Genomic DNA, 15114 nt, shown 5'->3' on the forward strand with positions numbered 1-15114 from the left:
GGTATTTCGTTTGTAAAAATGCATGACAATTCCCATGTTCAGTAAAAGACAAGGGAAATGTTTTGTTAATATTCTTTTCTAGAAACAGATTGGATAATTGTTACAGTGGTAAATAATGGTAGTTGTACTACTAGGAACAGGTAATTTGAAATAAACCACAGTTAATCCTTAATCTCTAAATAGTTTATATTTTTCTATTAGGTAGTTTATACTGTGCCTCAGCCCTTTAGTGAAAATGTTGCCTGTTTCTCTCAATACATAGAATAGTTTTATGAAAGTTCATTTAATCATTTTATTTAGATTGGCAGTAAAAGACGAGACAGATGAACTACGTTTGCTTAATGATATACTAGCAAGTGAACAGAAAAAATCAAGAGAGCTCCAGTGGGCCTTAGAGAAGGAAAAAGCCAAATTGGGACGCAGTGAAGAGAGAGATAAAGAACAACTTGAGGTATTCCTTTTGCCCTTCTATTTTTTGAAAATCTAAACTCTTGAGATTTTTCTCTAAAATGTCAACCTTAATCGCTGGGATTGTGGCTCAGTGGTAGAGCGCTTGCCTAGCACGTGTGGGGCACTGGGTTCAAACCTCAGCACCACGTAAAAATAAATAAATAAAATAAAGGTATTGTGTCCCTCTACAACTAAAAAAATGTTTTTTTTTTTTAATTTTTTATTGTTGGCTGTTCAAAACATTACATAGTTCTTGATATATCATATTTCACAATTTGATTCCTCCTCCTTCTTCTTCTTCTTCTTCTTCTTCTTCTTCTTCTCTCTCTCTCTCTCTCTCTCTCTCTCTCTCTCTCTCTATCTCTCTCTGTCTCTCGAGGAGTTTGCCTAACACTTGGACATTGTATCTACCCTAATTTACTTTACTGTGCACATGGCTACCAAAGGAACTTTGTTTGTGGCAAGCTCCTGCTGAAAGCCTTTCATGGCTCACAAAGACTCTCCATTGCCCTCATTTATGTCTGTTATTCATAAGTGAAGCAGCTTTTACTCTCTAGCCTTACCAAGCAATTTACAGCTCCCTAAAAGCAATATACTCTTGCATAAACCTTTGAGCTTTTATATGTGCCTTTCCTTCTGTTTACTAGATTTTTTTCTTGCTTGCTAAATTTCTATGATTTAACCAAGCAACAGTTTGTGAAATCTATTGCTCTCCGTGCCTCGTCACACTTTCACATATATTTGTGCTTGTGTGATCTAACATCCATTTTATTTTTTCAGCCTACCTTAGTATTACCAGGTACTTCTGGGTGTTCATTGACTGAAAGACTACTCAGACAAAATACTGAACTGACAGGACATATCAGCCAACTGACTGAAGAAAAGAATAATTTGAGGAATGTAGTCGTGAAGATGGAAGAGCAGTTGAGGCGCTGTCAACAGACAGGAACTGGTGGAGATTATGTACGTCATTTTAGAAGTAGTGCCAAGTTACAGTTTCTGCTATCTAATTTTGGTTCTTAACCCTGAATGTAAAAGCATCAGGTCAGTTGTGTAGGAGGATCTGTGGAAATTTTTATAGGGATGACTGTAATATTAATAGCTATTATTTTGTTGAGGGAGCCGTCTCTGTACCAGACTCTGAGAAAACTGACCTTAAGTCATAATCCAATCTACGTCTGTGAATCTCCAAAGACAGATACAGTATTGACTGTCAGCAGACATGTGTAGAGAAATGTTCAATGTGAATCCTCACTGTTGTCTTCATTATTTACCACTTACTGTGTTTATGACTCAAGTGGAAGATGCTTTGAAATTATATATTTCAGTATCTCCATTTCTCTAGTAAGGGCTCCACATTTGGACCCCCATGTCCATCTCTTAAGTCTCTCAACATTTTTAGTAAAAGCTCTGCTAGATCTGATAAACCTTTTCTGTGGCTAGGCTTTCACCAAGGACTTTTAGGGGTAAAGCTAATCTACTCAGCAAAATGACCATATACTTGGAGTGAGTAAATATTTTTTAATACCAGCTGAGATTGACTTTGAGGATGGAAACTAAGACTAGATATCCATGATAGGGGTACTTTTAATATCTTTAATTCAGCTTTTTCTTCAGAGATATGTTCTTTATGTAAGTAGTTGGGCACTGTGGCACACACCTATGATGCTAGTAATTCAGAGACTGAGGCAAGAGGATTACAAGTTTGAGGCCAACCTCAGCATCTTAGACCCTGTCTCAAAACAAAATATAAAGGGCTAGGGACATGATTAAAGTGGTAGAGTGCCTCTGGGTTCAAGCCCTGGTACCACCAACAAGGGCAGGAAATTATATAAGTGGGCTGTTGTCTCTTCAGTCTTCTAGGTTTTTATTCTGTGGTGATGCCAACCTTGAAGCCATTATTGCTTCTGAAGAAGAAATATGGATCATGGAAAAATCAGCTCTTCAGAAAACCTTAAAAAAAACGGAAGCTGAAGTATATAAACTGAAAGCTGAACTGAGAAATGACACTTTACTTCAGAATCTGAACTCTGATTCTGAAAATACCTCACTAAAGGTAGGTGACATCTTCCTTCTAATGATAGTCCTCCATTTTTTGCCTTTTTTTCATCTCTCTGCCCTTACTCAAACAGACTAAAGAAATGTGGGTGGCGCTCAGGTTGTCTCCGGAGGCCATTCAGTGTGTTGTGATTGCAAGGTCTCTAGCATGTCACAGAAGGTTTGTGAAGAGGCATGCCTCTTCTGGGAGGACTGGTAACAGGTTAAGCTCAATCACGGTGTCAACACCCAGAGCTGGTTGTCCTTCCGCCCACAGTTTCTATCTCAATAGACAAACAGTACTGTTGTCTTTTCAATTCCTTACAAACATACTGCTACTGTCAGTGTAAGAACATTGTGCCCTAAGATGGGAAGCCCTTGGAGTAGCCTCTCTAATGTGTAGAGATTAATATTGCATAATCACTTAATGTAAAATCCAAAATAAAGAGAAAGAAAAGTATTGGGAATATTTATTCTGATTATGGAATAAACATAAATTTATGACTCATACAGTAACAGAATAATTGGCTTATTTAAAAAGCTAAATAGATGCGTGACCACAATAATAAAATAGCTCCATGAAATTTTAAAAATTCTCAGATGAAAAAGATAGCTCTATACATAAGAAAACACAAATGATAATAGGAAGACAAAAATATTTACAATAATATCATGAACAGGGGCTAAAAAACTCAAACTAAAACCATAACTATAATATTTACATACCATTGACTACAAAGTGGCAAAGTTATAATGGTTAAAGTTACATTAACCTTCAACTTTGCTGATGAAGCTAAAAACAGTACCTGCCATCCTACAACTGCTTTTTTTTTTTTTTTAATCTAGGTAATAATCATCCCCTAGAGAACAATTTGAATGACTTCTTAATAATGACTTTATGTTCTTCCCTTCTTTAAATGTAGAGGACTTATGGTCAATACTTGAGGGCAGAAAGTTTTCGTAAACCTCTCATTTATCATAAGAAATACCTGCTGCAATTATTGGGCGAATTCCAAGAATGTGAGGATGCCACCATAACGCTCCTTGCCTGGATGCGGGGTCAGCCAGCCTTCACCAATCTGGAGTTCATCAGCCGCCCAAAGGGCTTAGCCAGATTTCGTTCAGCTGTCAGAGCGTCCATTGCAATTTCACGGTAAAGTTCTTGAAAGAAAATTGATTTTATTCAGAGACCCTCTAAAGGGATGTTTGTCCTGTAATTCTAGCTACTCAGAAGGCTAAGGCAGGAGCATTGCAAGTTTGAGGCCAGTCTCAGCAACCTATTGAGACACTATGTCAAAATAAAAAGCAAAAAAGGGTTGGGGATATGGCTCAGTGGTAGAGCAGTTCTGGATTTAATCTCCAGTACCATAGGGAGGGAAAAAAAGTTTGTATAGTATTTCTTTGCCATCCCTAAAATATAACTTTCTCTCTGGGTTTTCATCCTTTTAGCAGGGATTCTTTATTCTGTACTGTGTAAATATACCCTTTGGAAAGGGCCTTCTTAGGTACATGCAGCTGGTGACTCAAGCTGGCACATCCAGTCCAATTGTCATTTTTTAATTTGAATAGACCTATGAACTAGCTTATACATACATAGACATAAGAGATATCATAAAAAGGAAAAGTTTTTTTGAAAAATCACACCTTAGGCTGGCAGACATCTGTCTTCCTTTCCTACTAAAATAACCTGTTTTTGTACCCAGCTCTGGAAAGCCCTGGTCTACCTCTGCATTCAGGTCCAAGGTTGGCCTTCAGGGATTCTGCTAGTGCTTTTGTCACTCTTTTCCTAGTAGTTCCAAGCTAGGAACTTTGGCATTCATTCCGTATGTGGTTGAAACTACCTTGTAGTCCTGAACTACTACTGTCCTCTAATCTAACTAGTAGATAAGATAATCAGGGGCTGGGGCTGAGGCTCAGTGGTAGGGCGCTTGGCTAGCATGTATGAGGCACTGGGTTTGATCCCCAGCACCACATAAAAATAAAGGTTTGTGTCCATCTACAACTAAAAAAATAAAATAAATTTTTAAAAGATCACTCAGACACTTAGGCTTCTCCATGTGTACCCTCCTTTTTATTTCTCTGAAACTCAGCAGAGTCCCAAAGGAATTTTGTTTCTTAAAGTAGTTCTTGTCAGGTCACATTTGATGCTTCTTCAAAGGATTTTGCTTTTTTTTTTTTTTTCTTCTGAAAAATATGAGTTTTGCTTTTGTTTCTGTGTTTTTAAACTGGAAACTTGAGTTTCCTTAGTTCCAAATGTCAGTTCACAAATGAGAAAAAGGGGACAAGGAGGGGTTATAAACCCAGTAGGCACAATTAGCCTGGTCTCTCTATTGCACCCATGCTGGCTCTCTAAAAGCAGCTCAGGTCTAACCTGTTTGTCTTCCACCGTGCCTGCCTCTTCTCCTTATTGTAGTCTCACACTCCAGTTTCTCCTTTCCCACTTCTCATTCCCAACATCACCTTGTGTCTGGCAAACAAAGGATAAGCACTGGCAGATACATGGATGAAAAAGATGTAATACCTGCCTAAAATCCAAAGACAGCTCACTTTCTGTTGGGGAAGGGCCATATGCACAGAACTTGGGGGACACTCATGTGAAGTCTCAGGAGTTAGCCAGTCATTTTGATTAGAGGAATTTGGGGAGACTTATATTTTGACTCTCTTAAAATTGAGTCTTGAAACACACTGGTTCCACAGCGTGCTCTCACCTTCAGAATTATGATCCTGACAGAGCCCTGGCACTCCAGAAAGCTCTCTAAGCCAAGATGGGCCATGCAGCAAACCTAATGCAGCTATATGATGACATTAATGCCCCCATTCATTTAAAGCCAGCATTGTTTTTTGTTCCTGGTCACATGGCCTCACCCATCCTCCAGCTCCCTCTTATGGGTCCTTCTATTCTTTTTTTCCTCTCATCTGCCTTTCATCCACTGTTCTGTTTCCTGCGGCTCCTTTCTTTCTGTGTAGTTTTGCCCTCCATCTCTTCCTGTCTCATTAATCCGTAAAGCTAGAACCTGATTCTGGTAACACCAAAGACCTCTGCTTCCCCTTGGAAATGAAGTGAGGGGAGCTTACAACTGTGTTCTTCTGTTCCAGTTAATTTTGCCATCAACCCAGGCACATGTACATAGTTTTGGATTAGGAAATTGTGATTATGTTGAAATCTTATTCTGTGTTCATATTTAAATAATTTTTGTAGAAGGTGTATTTTATGATCTTTATAGATATGCTGTGATGTCTTATCTTGGAATCTTTTTTTTAGAATGAAAATTTTGGTTCAACGGTGGCAGCAAGTCACAGATTCTAGTTCCACCAATGTTAACAGGGATGGCTTTGAACTGAATCCAGGTAAAGTCAAAATAGCATTTTTCTACATTTACAGCCCTCTAAAATTACTGAAAATGTAATATCTTCCAAATAGCAAATTCTGGAGCCAGTGTTTTCCAAAGATAAAGGAGCTTATAACTAACAAGGTTAGGGACTTCATTGTTTTAAAGAGAGTAAGAATTGCTGATTTTTATGGAGCACTGGTCTACACTAAGCCCTGCTTTTTTCATATATTCTGCCAATTTGATGTAATCACAATTACTATTATTCTCACTTTACAGATGAAAAATTTAGCACTGGAAAACACATGGTATTTGTCCCAGATTACCCAGTAGGGGCACTTAAGGCTCTCGGTTCAAGAGAGAATAGCTATTAGTCATGTAAAACGGTTATGGTTTGACGTTTTCATGATCTAATAATACTCAAATCATTTGAGTTTACTACTACATTGTATAAAAATAAGAACAGTTAAAATTCCTTCTCTCTACACCTAGAATGAAGTAGAAAGAACATTAGGGCTTGAACATTTGGGATATAAGGATGAGGTCAAAAGCGGGAGAGCACAGAGTACAGAGAATCTACCTGGAGATATTCTACCAACAGTTTAGCAGCAGAGAAAAGGGAAATTTCCATGAAAGTATTTTGAAATATAAATGCTTGCACTGAGAAATTTTTATCTGTGTCATACCAAAAATTAGCAAATCTTGATTGCAATTTTTTTCCTATAAAAGGAGAGTGGAGTCATAAATGATCTGGTTACATTAGTCTAATTTTTCTTATCCACATTATTTTTTCCCCCAAATGATAACACATTCAGAAACCCTAAGATTGAGGTCTTTTAAGTAAGACAGCATGGTATAGTACACTATATTCACATGGTATAATACTGTTTTGTAGAAATGTTCAAGGGCTTGGTTTTTAGTTTTTGTTGTGTTTTGCTTTGTTTCTTAACATCTTGCATTACATTAAGGTGCTGAAAAGACTGACCCATTTTATCATTCTTCTGGTGAACTAGAGCTAGATGGAGAACCAAGACATACAACATACCGCTCAAGATCAGATCTGGATTCTCCTAGGTGCCTTTTACCGTTTCAAAATAGGTAAGAATTAAATGTATTAATATTTAACAGAGAAAGATGGACACTGATAGGACTCTGGCAGATGGACATGTTTAGTTGTAATTTGTTTAACCTATGGCCCAGAATCAAAGCTAGTTTTTAAATTTGTAAATGGTTTCTAAGGTTAAAGGAAACAGAGCTGATCAAATGTTGCTTACTATATGCAAGAGTTAGACATTGGAAAAAGTGTTGATTAAAATTGATAAGTCCCTGGCTGTTAGAGAAAATGTTAGTCTGCATGACAGATGCATTTTTACATATCCAACACTTACTGACAAACTGACAGGTTTTATACTTGGCATTTTCATGAAGCCCTAGCTTCTTTGAATTTATTGAAGACCAATTTCTTTCCCATCCCAAACTTAGAAGCATGGGGCATATAGATCATATAATATGTACGTGGCCTGCCTTTCGGGGGTGGGGGAGGAGGCAGGTGTGTAATGTGATTGCATTGTTTCTGGGTAATTTGGTTCATGTACATTGCTTTTAATCCTTAGGTCCCCAGGCACCCTAGCTGATTTAAATCCTGGTTCCACAGCGTGCTCTCACCTTCAGAATTATGATCCTGATAGAGCCCTGGCAGATTATATCACTCGGCTAGAGGCACTACAAAGAAGACTTGGAACTGTACAGACAGGTGCTTAAGTTTAACCACTTATTGGTAGTGCCATAGTGCTAGACCCACAGCTCTCCTCATTTTGAAAGCTTAAACTGTGTAACCAGCAGCACAACTAACTTTAGAGTATTCAAGACATGATTTATCACCTCAAATCCTGCCCACCCCCAAATAATTCCCCTACTATCTCTTCATTCAGTAGATTGCTCATAGAAAACACATGATTGAAGACTAATGTGGGAAGGTGCTCTGAGGTAATGCATGGTAGAAAGTGGTGAGGCCTACAGATACTGGTGAGGAAGAGGATTGAGCACTTAGTACAACCATTATCCCTACTACTGCATGGTGCTTTTAAGAGTGATCCAAAAAAAAATCCTAACAATGATCTTTTACTTTTCTTTCCTCAAAAATATCAATATCATACTTGATAACAGAAGTGGATTCTCTATTCATTATGAGAAAACTTCTTTTCCCTGTCTTCCTTTAGTTCACTTCTGATCCAGAGATTTTGAATCATTTTAGTTTAACTGATTGTATTCAGTCTACTTTTACAGTTTTTTTTTAAACTTTTATTAATGATTCTCTTTTCCTACTAGTCCCACAAACTGGACTAATATCAGATTATTTTGAGTTAGTAGTTATCTCTTCATTCATTCAAAAAATTCACTGTTTAACACAAGCAACTTGTAGTACTAGGAAACTCTCATTATTATAGTTGAAGTCTGTTTGTTGGTTAAAGGTTTGTTTTGTTTTAAGCATCCAAATTTCACAAGACCCAGAATCTGAAGACCAAAATATTTTTTAGGATATACTAAAAATATATAGAACTTCAACCTTTAGAACATTTTATATTAGCATGAGTCTCGCTTCCTTGCTTTAGAACCACTCTTGATGACTTGTAAATATAGTTGAAATCTCTTTAAAAATCAGTTGAACTATGAATAAGATGTTTAAGGAACAAAGGGCATTTTTTCTGATGGAGAGTTAAGAGTAATCTTTTTGTTATCTATACCAGCTAATTTATATAGAACAATCTAATTTAAAATCATGCAAAATGTCTTGTTTTTCTCTTACAGGTTCAACTACTACATTTCATAGTGGTATGAGAAGATAATACTTTAAAAACATCAAAAGTTGAAGTGATTTTAAACAAATTCTCTTTTGTAAATCGAAGATTCTTTTGTGCTTTTATATTGTGAATATTTAATGGGACCAAAACAAACACAGCTTATGATTGTATCAGATCTCTTGCACATGAAAACAAACTGGAATTTGTACATACAAGCATTGTGTATGTATTCATGCACAGTGATCACTAAATTACATGTATATTTGCAGAATGTTAATTTAAATGATTAAATTATAAACCTTGTGTATTTATCAAATGGGTGAAAAGATTAAACTTTTGCCAATATGATACTGCTGAATGTGTAGCTTGCAGTGTCCTGCACTTTCCATTTAAGGCTACTGAAATTACATGTTTCTGCCTAATATATTTGCTACTGGTGATGAAGACAGAAGATATCACTTGTAGACACCTATTTTTGTATAATGGTAGAAGTTTTGAATTTTATGGGGTATTTTGTCAAAGCACTGAAAATAAAAATGACTTCACCATTTTCACCACACTGTATTTGAAACTTCTTCATTTTTAACTGAGCCATATAGTTCCTGGTGCATATCCTCATAAATTACTTATCTTAAATATGCAAGACCTTAGGATTCAAACAGAAAGTTGTCCTCATATAATTGGATATTAGGGTTTTTTATGAAGGTTTTCCCTCTGCCTTTCCATCAACTTATATCTAAGTATAATATTTCTTAAAAGCCATATTTATTCAATTACATTTGGTGTTACATGTATCTAACGGTATGTCTTTACAATCTGTGGTCCACTATGACACAAAAATCATTTAGCTCAAATAATCTAAATTTATTAAATAGATTTCAGCAGAATCAAACAGAATTCCTGCTGTCCAACACAATTCAGACTGGGAAGCTGTCACGGATGTTGTTTCTTTATCTAGAGTGTTCCCCAATAACATGGCAACTCACTAAAACAGCAATTGTATTTGTTGCTGATGTCTGGAGGATTTTGATGTCCTATGATTTAGATCAACACAAATAAGCATGGTAACGAATTATACATTCTTGGAAGTTTCAATATTAGCAGCTGGGCTTCAGTATGAGGATTTCTAAACCTAGCAAAAGTATCCTAAAACAGCTAGTGGAAGGGGGAGAGTTGTGGGTAAGAACCAGAAGCTAATATGATTGCCATTCAGGACTATTTTGTTGTAGACACATGACAAAAGCAGATGGATATAAGGGGAGGGAGGGGGAAAGAGAGGAGGGAGCAAGAGGGATAGGAATGATGGTGGAATGAGTTAGACATCATTACCCTAAGTACATATATAAGACATGAATGGTGTGAAAATACTTTGTGTATAACCAGTGTCTTGAAAAATTGTTCTACATGCATAATATAAAATGAATTGCATTCTGCCATCATGTATAACAAATCAGAATAAATGTTAAAAAATTAAAAAAAGAGCAGATGGACAAGTACTTAGCAACAGCAGTTCTTTTTCAAGTTGTCAATGGACCTTTATTTTACATATTTATATGTGGTGCTAAGAATCAAACCCAGTGCCTCACACATGCTAGGCAAGTGCTCTACCACTGAGCTCTACCCCGACCCACCAACTCATGCTTATCACGTAGTTAATCCCAGCTCCTGACCACTGACAGGAGCACTGACATGGATCTCTTTAGCCGTCTGCGGAAGCTATCCTGATTTTCAGAATGCTTTTAAAGACAATATAGATATATATACATATGATTCCAAAGAAAACCAATTATACACAGATAATTACTAAACTTTTCAAGTTGTGATATATTTTTACATATTAGAACATTAAAGTGTACTATAAGCCACCTGTAATCCCAGCTGCCCAGATCCACCCACTCCAACCTACCCGGGATCCCTGCTCTCAGTGGTCCTGATTCACTCCTCCACAAGCAGGTCAGACACCACCAAAGTCTAGCCTTTGGTGCAGGACTTCCCCTTCCAACCAGCAGACTACCACAGGAGGTCAAGCCCAGCGGCCCAGACCCACCCATTCCAACTTAAGCAGGACCCAGATCCAGGATGTAGTAGCATTTATTGAGGGACACCAGCAGGGTCTGGAAGCCCAACATCAAGGTGAGGTGAAGACATTCTGCACAGGTACCACAAAAATATAGGAAAGAAACTGTAACATCTCGGATCCACACTGCAAGAAAGGCAGACACATAGACAACATAAAAAAAAACAAGGGAGGAAAGGGCCCCCAAACAAACCAGGACACTGTAATATCAGAACCCATAATATCAGTGAAGTTGATGAAATGTCAGAGAAGCAGTTCAGAGATTCATAATTAAAATAATCTTGGGCTGGGGATGTGGCTCAAGCGGTAGCGCGCTCGCCTGGCATGCGTGCAGCCCGGATTTGATCCTCAGCACCACATACAAAGAAAGATGTTGTGTCTGCCGAAAAATAAAAAATAAATATTAAAATTCTCTCTCTCTCTCTCTCTCTCTCTCTCTCTCTCTCTCTCTCTCAAAAAGTAAATAAGTAAAATAATCTTTGAATTAAAGAATGACCTAAATGAGCAAATACAAGCAAAAATTGATCCTTCCAACAATGAGATAAGAGCAAATACAAGTAGCAAAAGATTAGTCCGAGAGAGAGAGAGAGAGAGAGAGAGAGACTGTGGGGGAAAAAAAAAAGACAGAAATCCTTCCAATGAATGATACAATAAATCAAAAAACTCAATAGAAAGCATAACCAACAGACTAGATCACTTGGAATAAACATCAGATAATGAAGACAAAGTATACAATCTGGAAAATAAAATTGATCACACAGTGAAGAAAGTTAGAAACCATGAATAGAATATCTAAGAATTATGGGACAGCATCAAAAGGCCAAATCTAAGAGTCATTGGGATAAAGGAAGGCACAGAGTTTCAAGCCAAAGGAATGCACAATCTCTACAATGAGATAATATCAGAAAATTTCCCAATCATGAAGAACAAATTGGAAAACCAAATAGAAGAGGTTACAGGACACCAAATGTACAAAATTACAACAGTTCTACACCAAGGCATATTATAATAAAAATGCCTAGCATACAGAATAAGGATAGAATCTTAAAAGCTGCAAGAGAGGGGAATCAGATCACAGATAGGGGGAGACCAACCCGTATCTCAGATTTTTCAACCCAGACCCCCAAAGCCAGGAGATTGTACAACATATACCAAGCTCTGAAAGAAAATGGATGCCAACCAAGAATCTTATATCCAGCAACCTAAGCTTTAGATTTGATGATAAAATAAAAACCTTCCATGATACACAAAAGAATTTACAACTAGAAAACCTGCACTACAGAACATCCTCAGCAAAATATTCCAAGAAGAGGAAATTAAAAACAATGATGAAAATTAGCAGAGGGAGGGATTACAGTAAAGGAAAATCTAATCAGAGGAGAAACCACAAGTCACATTAAATACCAAAAATAAACAAAAATGGCTGGGAATACAAATCATGTCTCAATAATAACCCTGAATGTTACTGGCCTAAATTCAACAATCAAAAGACATAGACTGGCAGATTGGATAAAAAAAAAAAAAAAAGACCCAACAATATGCTCTTGTGTCCAAGAGCCTTGTCTCAGAAAAAGACTGAAGGTGAAGGGTTGGGAAAATCATACCAGTCACATGGACTGCAGAAACAAGAAGGGGTTTCCATCCTTATATCAAATAAAGTAGACTTCAAGCTAAAGTCAATCAAAAGGAATAAAGAAGGACACCACATACTGTTAAAGAAAACCATACACCAACAAGACTTAACAATTATAAATATATATGCCTCAAACAACGGAGACTCTACATTCATCAAACAAACTCTTCTTAAGTTCAAGAGTCAAATAGACCACAATGCAATAATTTTGGGTGACTTTAACATACCTCTTTCATCACTAGATAGATCTTTCAAACAAAAGCTGAACAAAGAAACTACAGAAGTCAATAATACAATCAATAATTTAGACTTAACTCACATATATAGAATATTCCAACCTTCAATGAGAGAATATACTTTCTTCTCAGCAGCAGGTGGATTCCTTCTCTAAAATAGACCATATACTATGCCATAAAGCAACTCTTAGCAAATATAAAAAAAAATAGAGATACTACTCTGCCTTAGATCATAATGGAATGAAATTAGAAATCAATGATAGATTTCTGCGATGTGAGGCCCAATGTGTTTATGTGTCTGAAAAGCCTCTAGGCTGCCAGTGTGATGAAATAGCTGAGAAAACTGCAAAGACCTAAAGGGAGTTCTGGAACCTCAGCTTTGCAGTCAGGGGGAATTTCCAACAGAATTTGAAATGACGGAGACACCTCAGGTCAGACACAGAACCAGGCAGAGTGCTTTTCAGGGGTTTCCTACCCAGAACACACTTCTTCCTTCTGAGGAGTATCCCAGCTTGTACTGAAGGTCCCATCTCCTCACTCAGCCTGGTTCCCAGTGCCAGGGGTTGGACTGATTGGCCCAAGGATATTTGTATCTTCTTGCCATGGACTGGCTCAGCACTCAGCCTGAACGAATCACGCGTGGCATTTCCCTGGACATAGAGTGGTTTTACAAAGGATTGCCAACCAGTTTTGAGTCCATGAGATATGAGGAGACGTTCGCTGGATGTTTCTGGAAACATTACCTCATGGTGCTGAAGAAGTAGCTGCCAGAAGAGGCCTTCTCTCTTCCTCTGGATGTTGTCCAGCGAGGCAGAAAGATGAACCAAGGGAATCCCAAGACCCAGAGCTGGTGCCTCTATCACACCACACCCAATTATGCCTTGCTATGTCTTGGAGGTTGAATGCCCCCTTCCGATGTTTGGTCTCCAGGGTGGGGCTTCTGGGAGATGATAGACCCTTGAAGACAAGAGGCTTTGTGGGACTTCCTTAGGTCTTTGGGGGACCACAGTGCCTTCCTGTCTCTCTTTTCTGTTTCCTGGAAGTTTCACTCAGACACACACCATCCCCTTCCCCGTTGCCACCAATACCTTCACCAGAGGCCCAAAGCAATGGCGCGATCATCTACTGGAGCCTCCCAAAATCATGAGCTCAATGAACTTCTTCCTTTCATAAGTTAATTATCTCAGTGTTTGGGGTGGTTTTTTGTTGTTGTTTTGTTTGTTTGTTTCTGGGTTTTTTTGTTTTTTTTCCAATGTTGGAGATCAAACCTAGGGCCTTGGACATGCTGGATGAGAGCTCTACCACTAAATCCATCCCTATCTCAGGTATTTTGTTATAGTAAGGGAAGCTGATGAAGATAACCCCCAGTAATGGATGTTTTTAGTGATGAGATCCAAGTCATTCTCATTTTTGTAAGCCTAAAAGATACACAATAAAGGGTATTTATCATTCAGATGCACCTGGAATTGGTTCTATGTGAACCCAGAGAGACTCTTTTTCTCCTACCTCCAGGCGTGAGGGCAGGCAGACACAATAAGCAGAGAGCCTGAAGGACAGGGCTTTCTCTCTGAGCAGCCAGCTGCACAAGATAGCATGTCCATCCAGCCGGGGGCTTCCTCCCAAGTGAGCAACAGGGAGGAAAGATGCTGCAAGTCAGAAGTAGAGGAGCACCTCAAGGAACACCCTCCTCCAACTTGAAATAAATGCATGCAACAGTTTAGCAAACCCATCACATGGGTGTTGCTATCTGATCTGTTCTTTATCCCTTGTCCACCTCTTTTTTTTAATAAGTTGTAGATGGACACAATATCTTTATTTTATTTATTTATTTTTAGTGTGGTGCTGAGGATCGAACCCAGGGCCTCGCACGTACTAGGCAAGTACTCTACGGCTGAGCCACAACCCCAGCCCTTGCCCACCTCTTTTTGAGATTTGGCCTCAACCAGTGGACACAAGTCTGGGAATGAGACCTGGCTAGAACAATAAGTCTTTCCCAGAAATTCCTCCCAGGATCTGGAAGCTCTCTTACCTCTTGGATTATAGTGCTGACAGGATATGAATTTGGTGTTACTAGTGTTCATGCTTCTAGCCGAGGGGCAAAAATCCAACTGCAGCAGAAGAAACTGAAGCCAGTGGAGCCAAGATTGGAAATAAAGAGAAAATGGGAATCAAAGAACAGCCCTGGCTCCAGTTGCTGAGGTTTCTGGAGATTTCCTGCTTCCTGAACCTCTTCCTGCAGTTTGTCAGCTTCCCCCAAAGTTTTCCCAGTATGCCTCCCTTTCTGGAAAGCCACTTGCAGCTGGATTTCTGTTTCTCCTATCTGAAATGCTCTGGGAAATACAGCTTCTGCTTCCTGTTCTCATTCTGCCAAATTTGAAGGGAACATTGGCCAATACAGAGCAAAAAGTCATAAGGAGGGACCACGCAGGGATCCAAAAAGTCTTCCTGGAGAAGGAAACTGCAAGTTGCCAAATGAAAAACCACATGGAGACAGAGCTGCTGAAAATCAATGTAGTGAAGACATACAAGAGACTCCCCAAGAACTCAGGAA

General features: G+C 38.3%; 1 protein-coding gene across 4 annotated transcripts in view; it reads left to right on the top strand.

Moving 5' to 3' along the window:
• LOC124102283 (A-kinase anchor protein 9) overlaps positions 1 to 9176 on the top strand; it is a 91941-nt gene extending 82765 nt beyond the window's left edge. For all 4 annotated transcript variants that reach the window (XM_058583680.1, XM_058583679.1, XM_046458526.2 and 1 more), the window contains 8 exons: positions 301 to 451; positions 1231 to 1413; positions 2306 to 2506; positions 3411 to 3640; positions 5750 to 5835; positions 6785 to 6914; positions 7430 to 7569; positions 8625 to 9176. In XM_058583680.1, coding sequence (XP_058439663.1) covers positions 301 to 451; positions 1231 to 1413; positions 2306 to 2506; positions 3411 to 3640; positions 5750 to 5835; positions 6785 to 6914; positions 7430 to 7569; positions 8625 to 8662 — 1159 coding nt within the window. In that variant the 3' untranslated portion in view covers positions 8663 to 9176. The remainder of the gene's footprint in view (positions 1 to 300; positions 452 to 1230; positions 1414 to 2305; positions 2507 to 3410; positions 3641 to 5749; positions 5836 to 6784; positions 6915 to 7429; positions 7570 to 8624) is intronic.
• Positions 9177 to 15114: the final 5938 nt, after the last annotated feature.

This window comes from Marmota monax, unplaced genomic scaffold (assembly GCF_021218885.2).
Source record: "Marmota monax isolate L192 unplaced genomic scaffold, Marmota_monax_Labrador192_F-V1.1 WCK01_AAM20220418_F8-fsc00531, whole genome shotgun sequence".
Lineage (NCBI taxonomy): Eukaryota > Metazoa > Chordata > Mammalia > Rodentia > Sciuridae > Marmota > Marmota monax.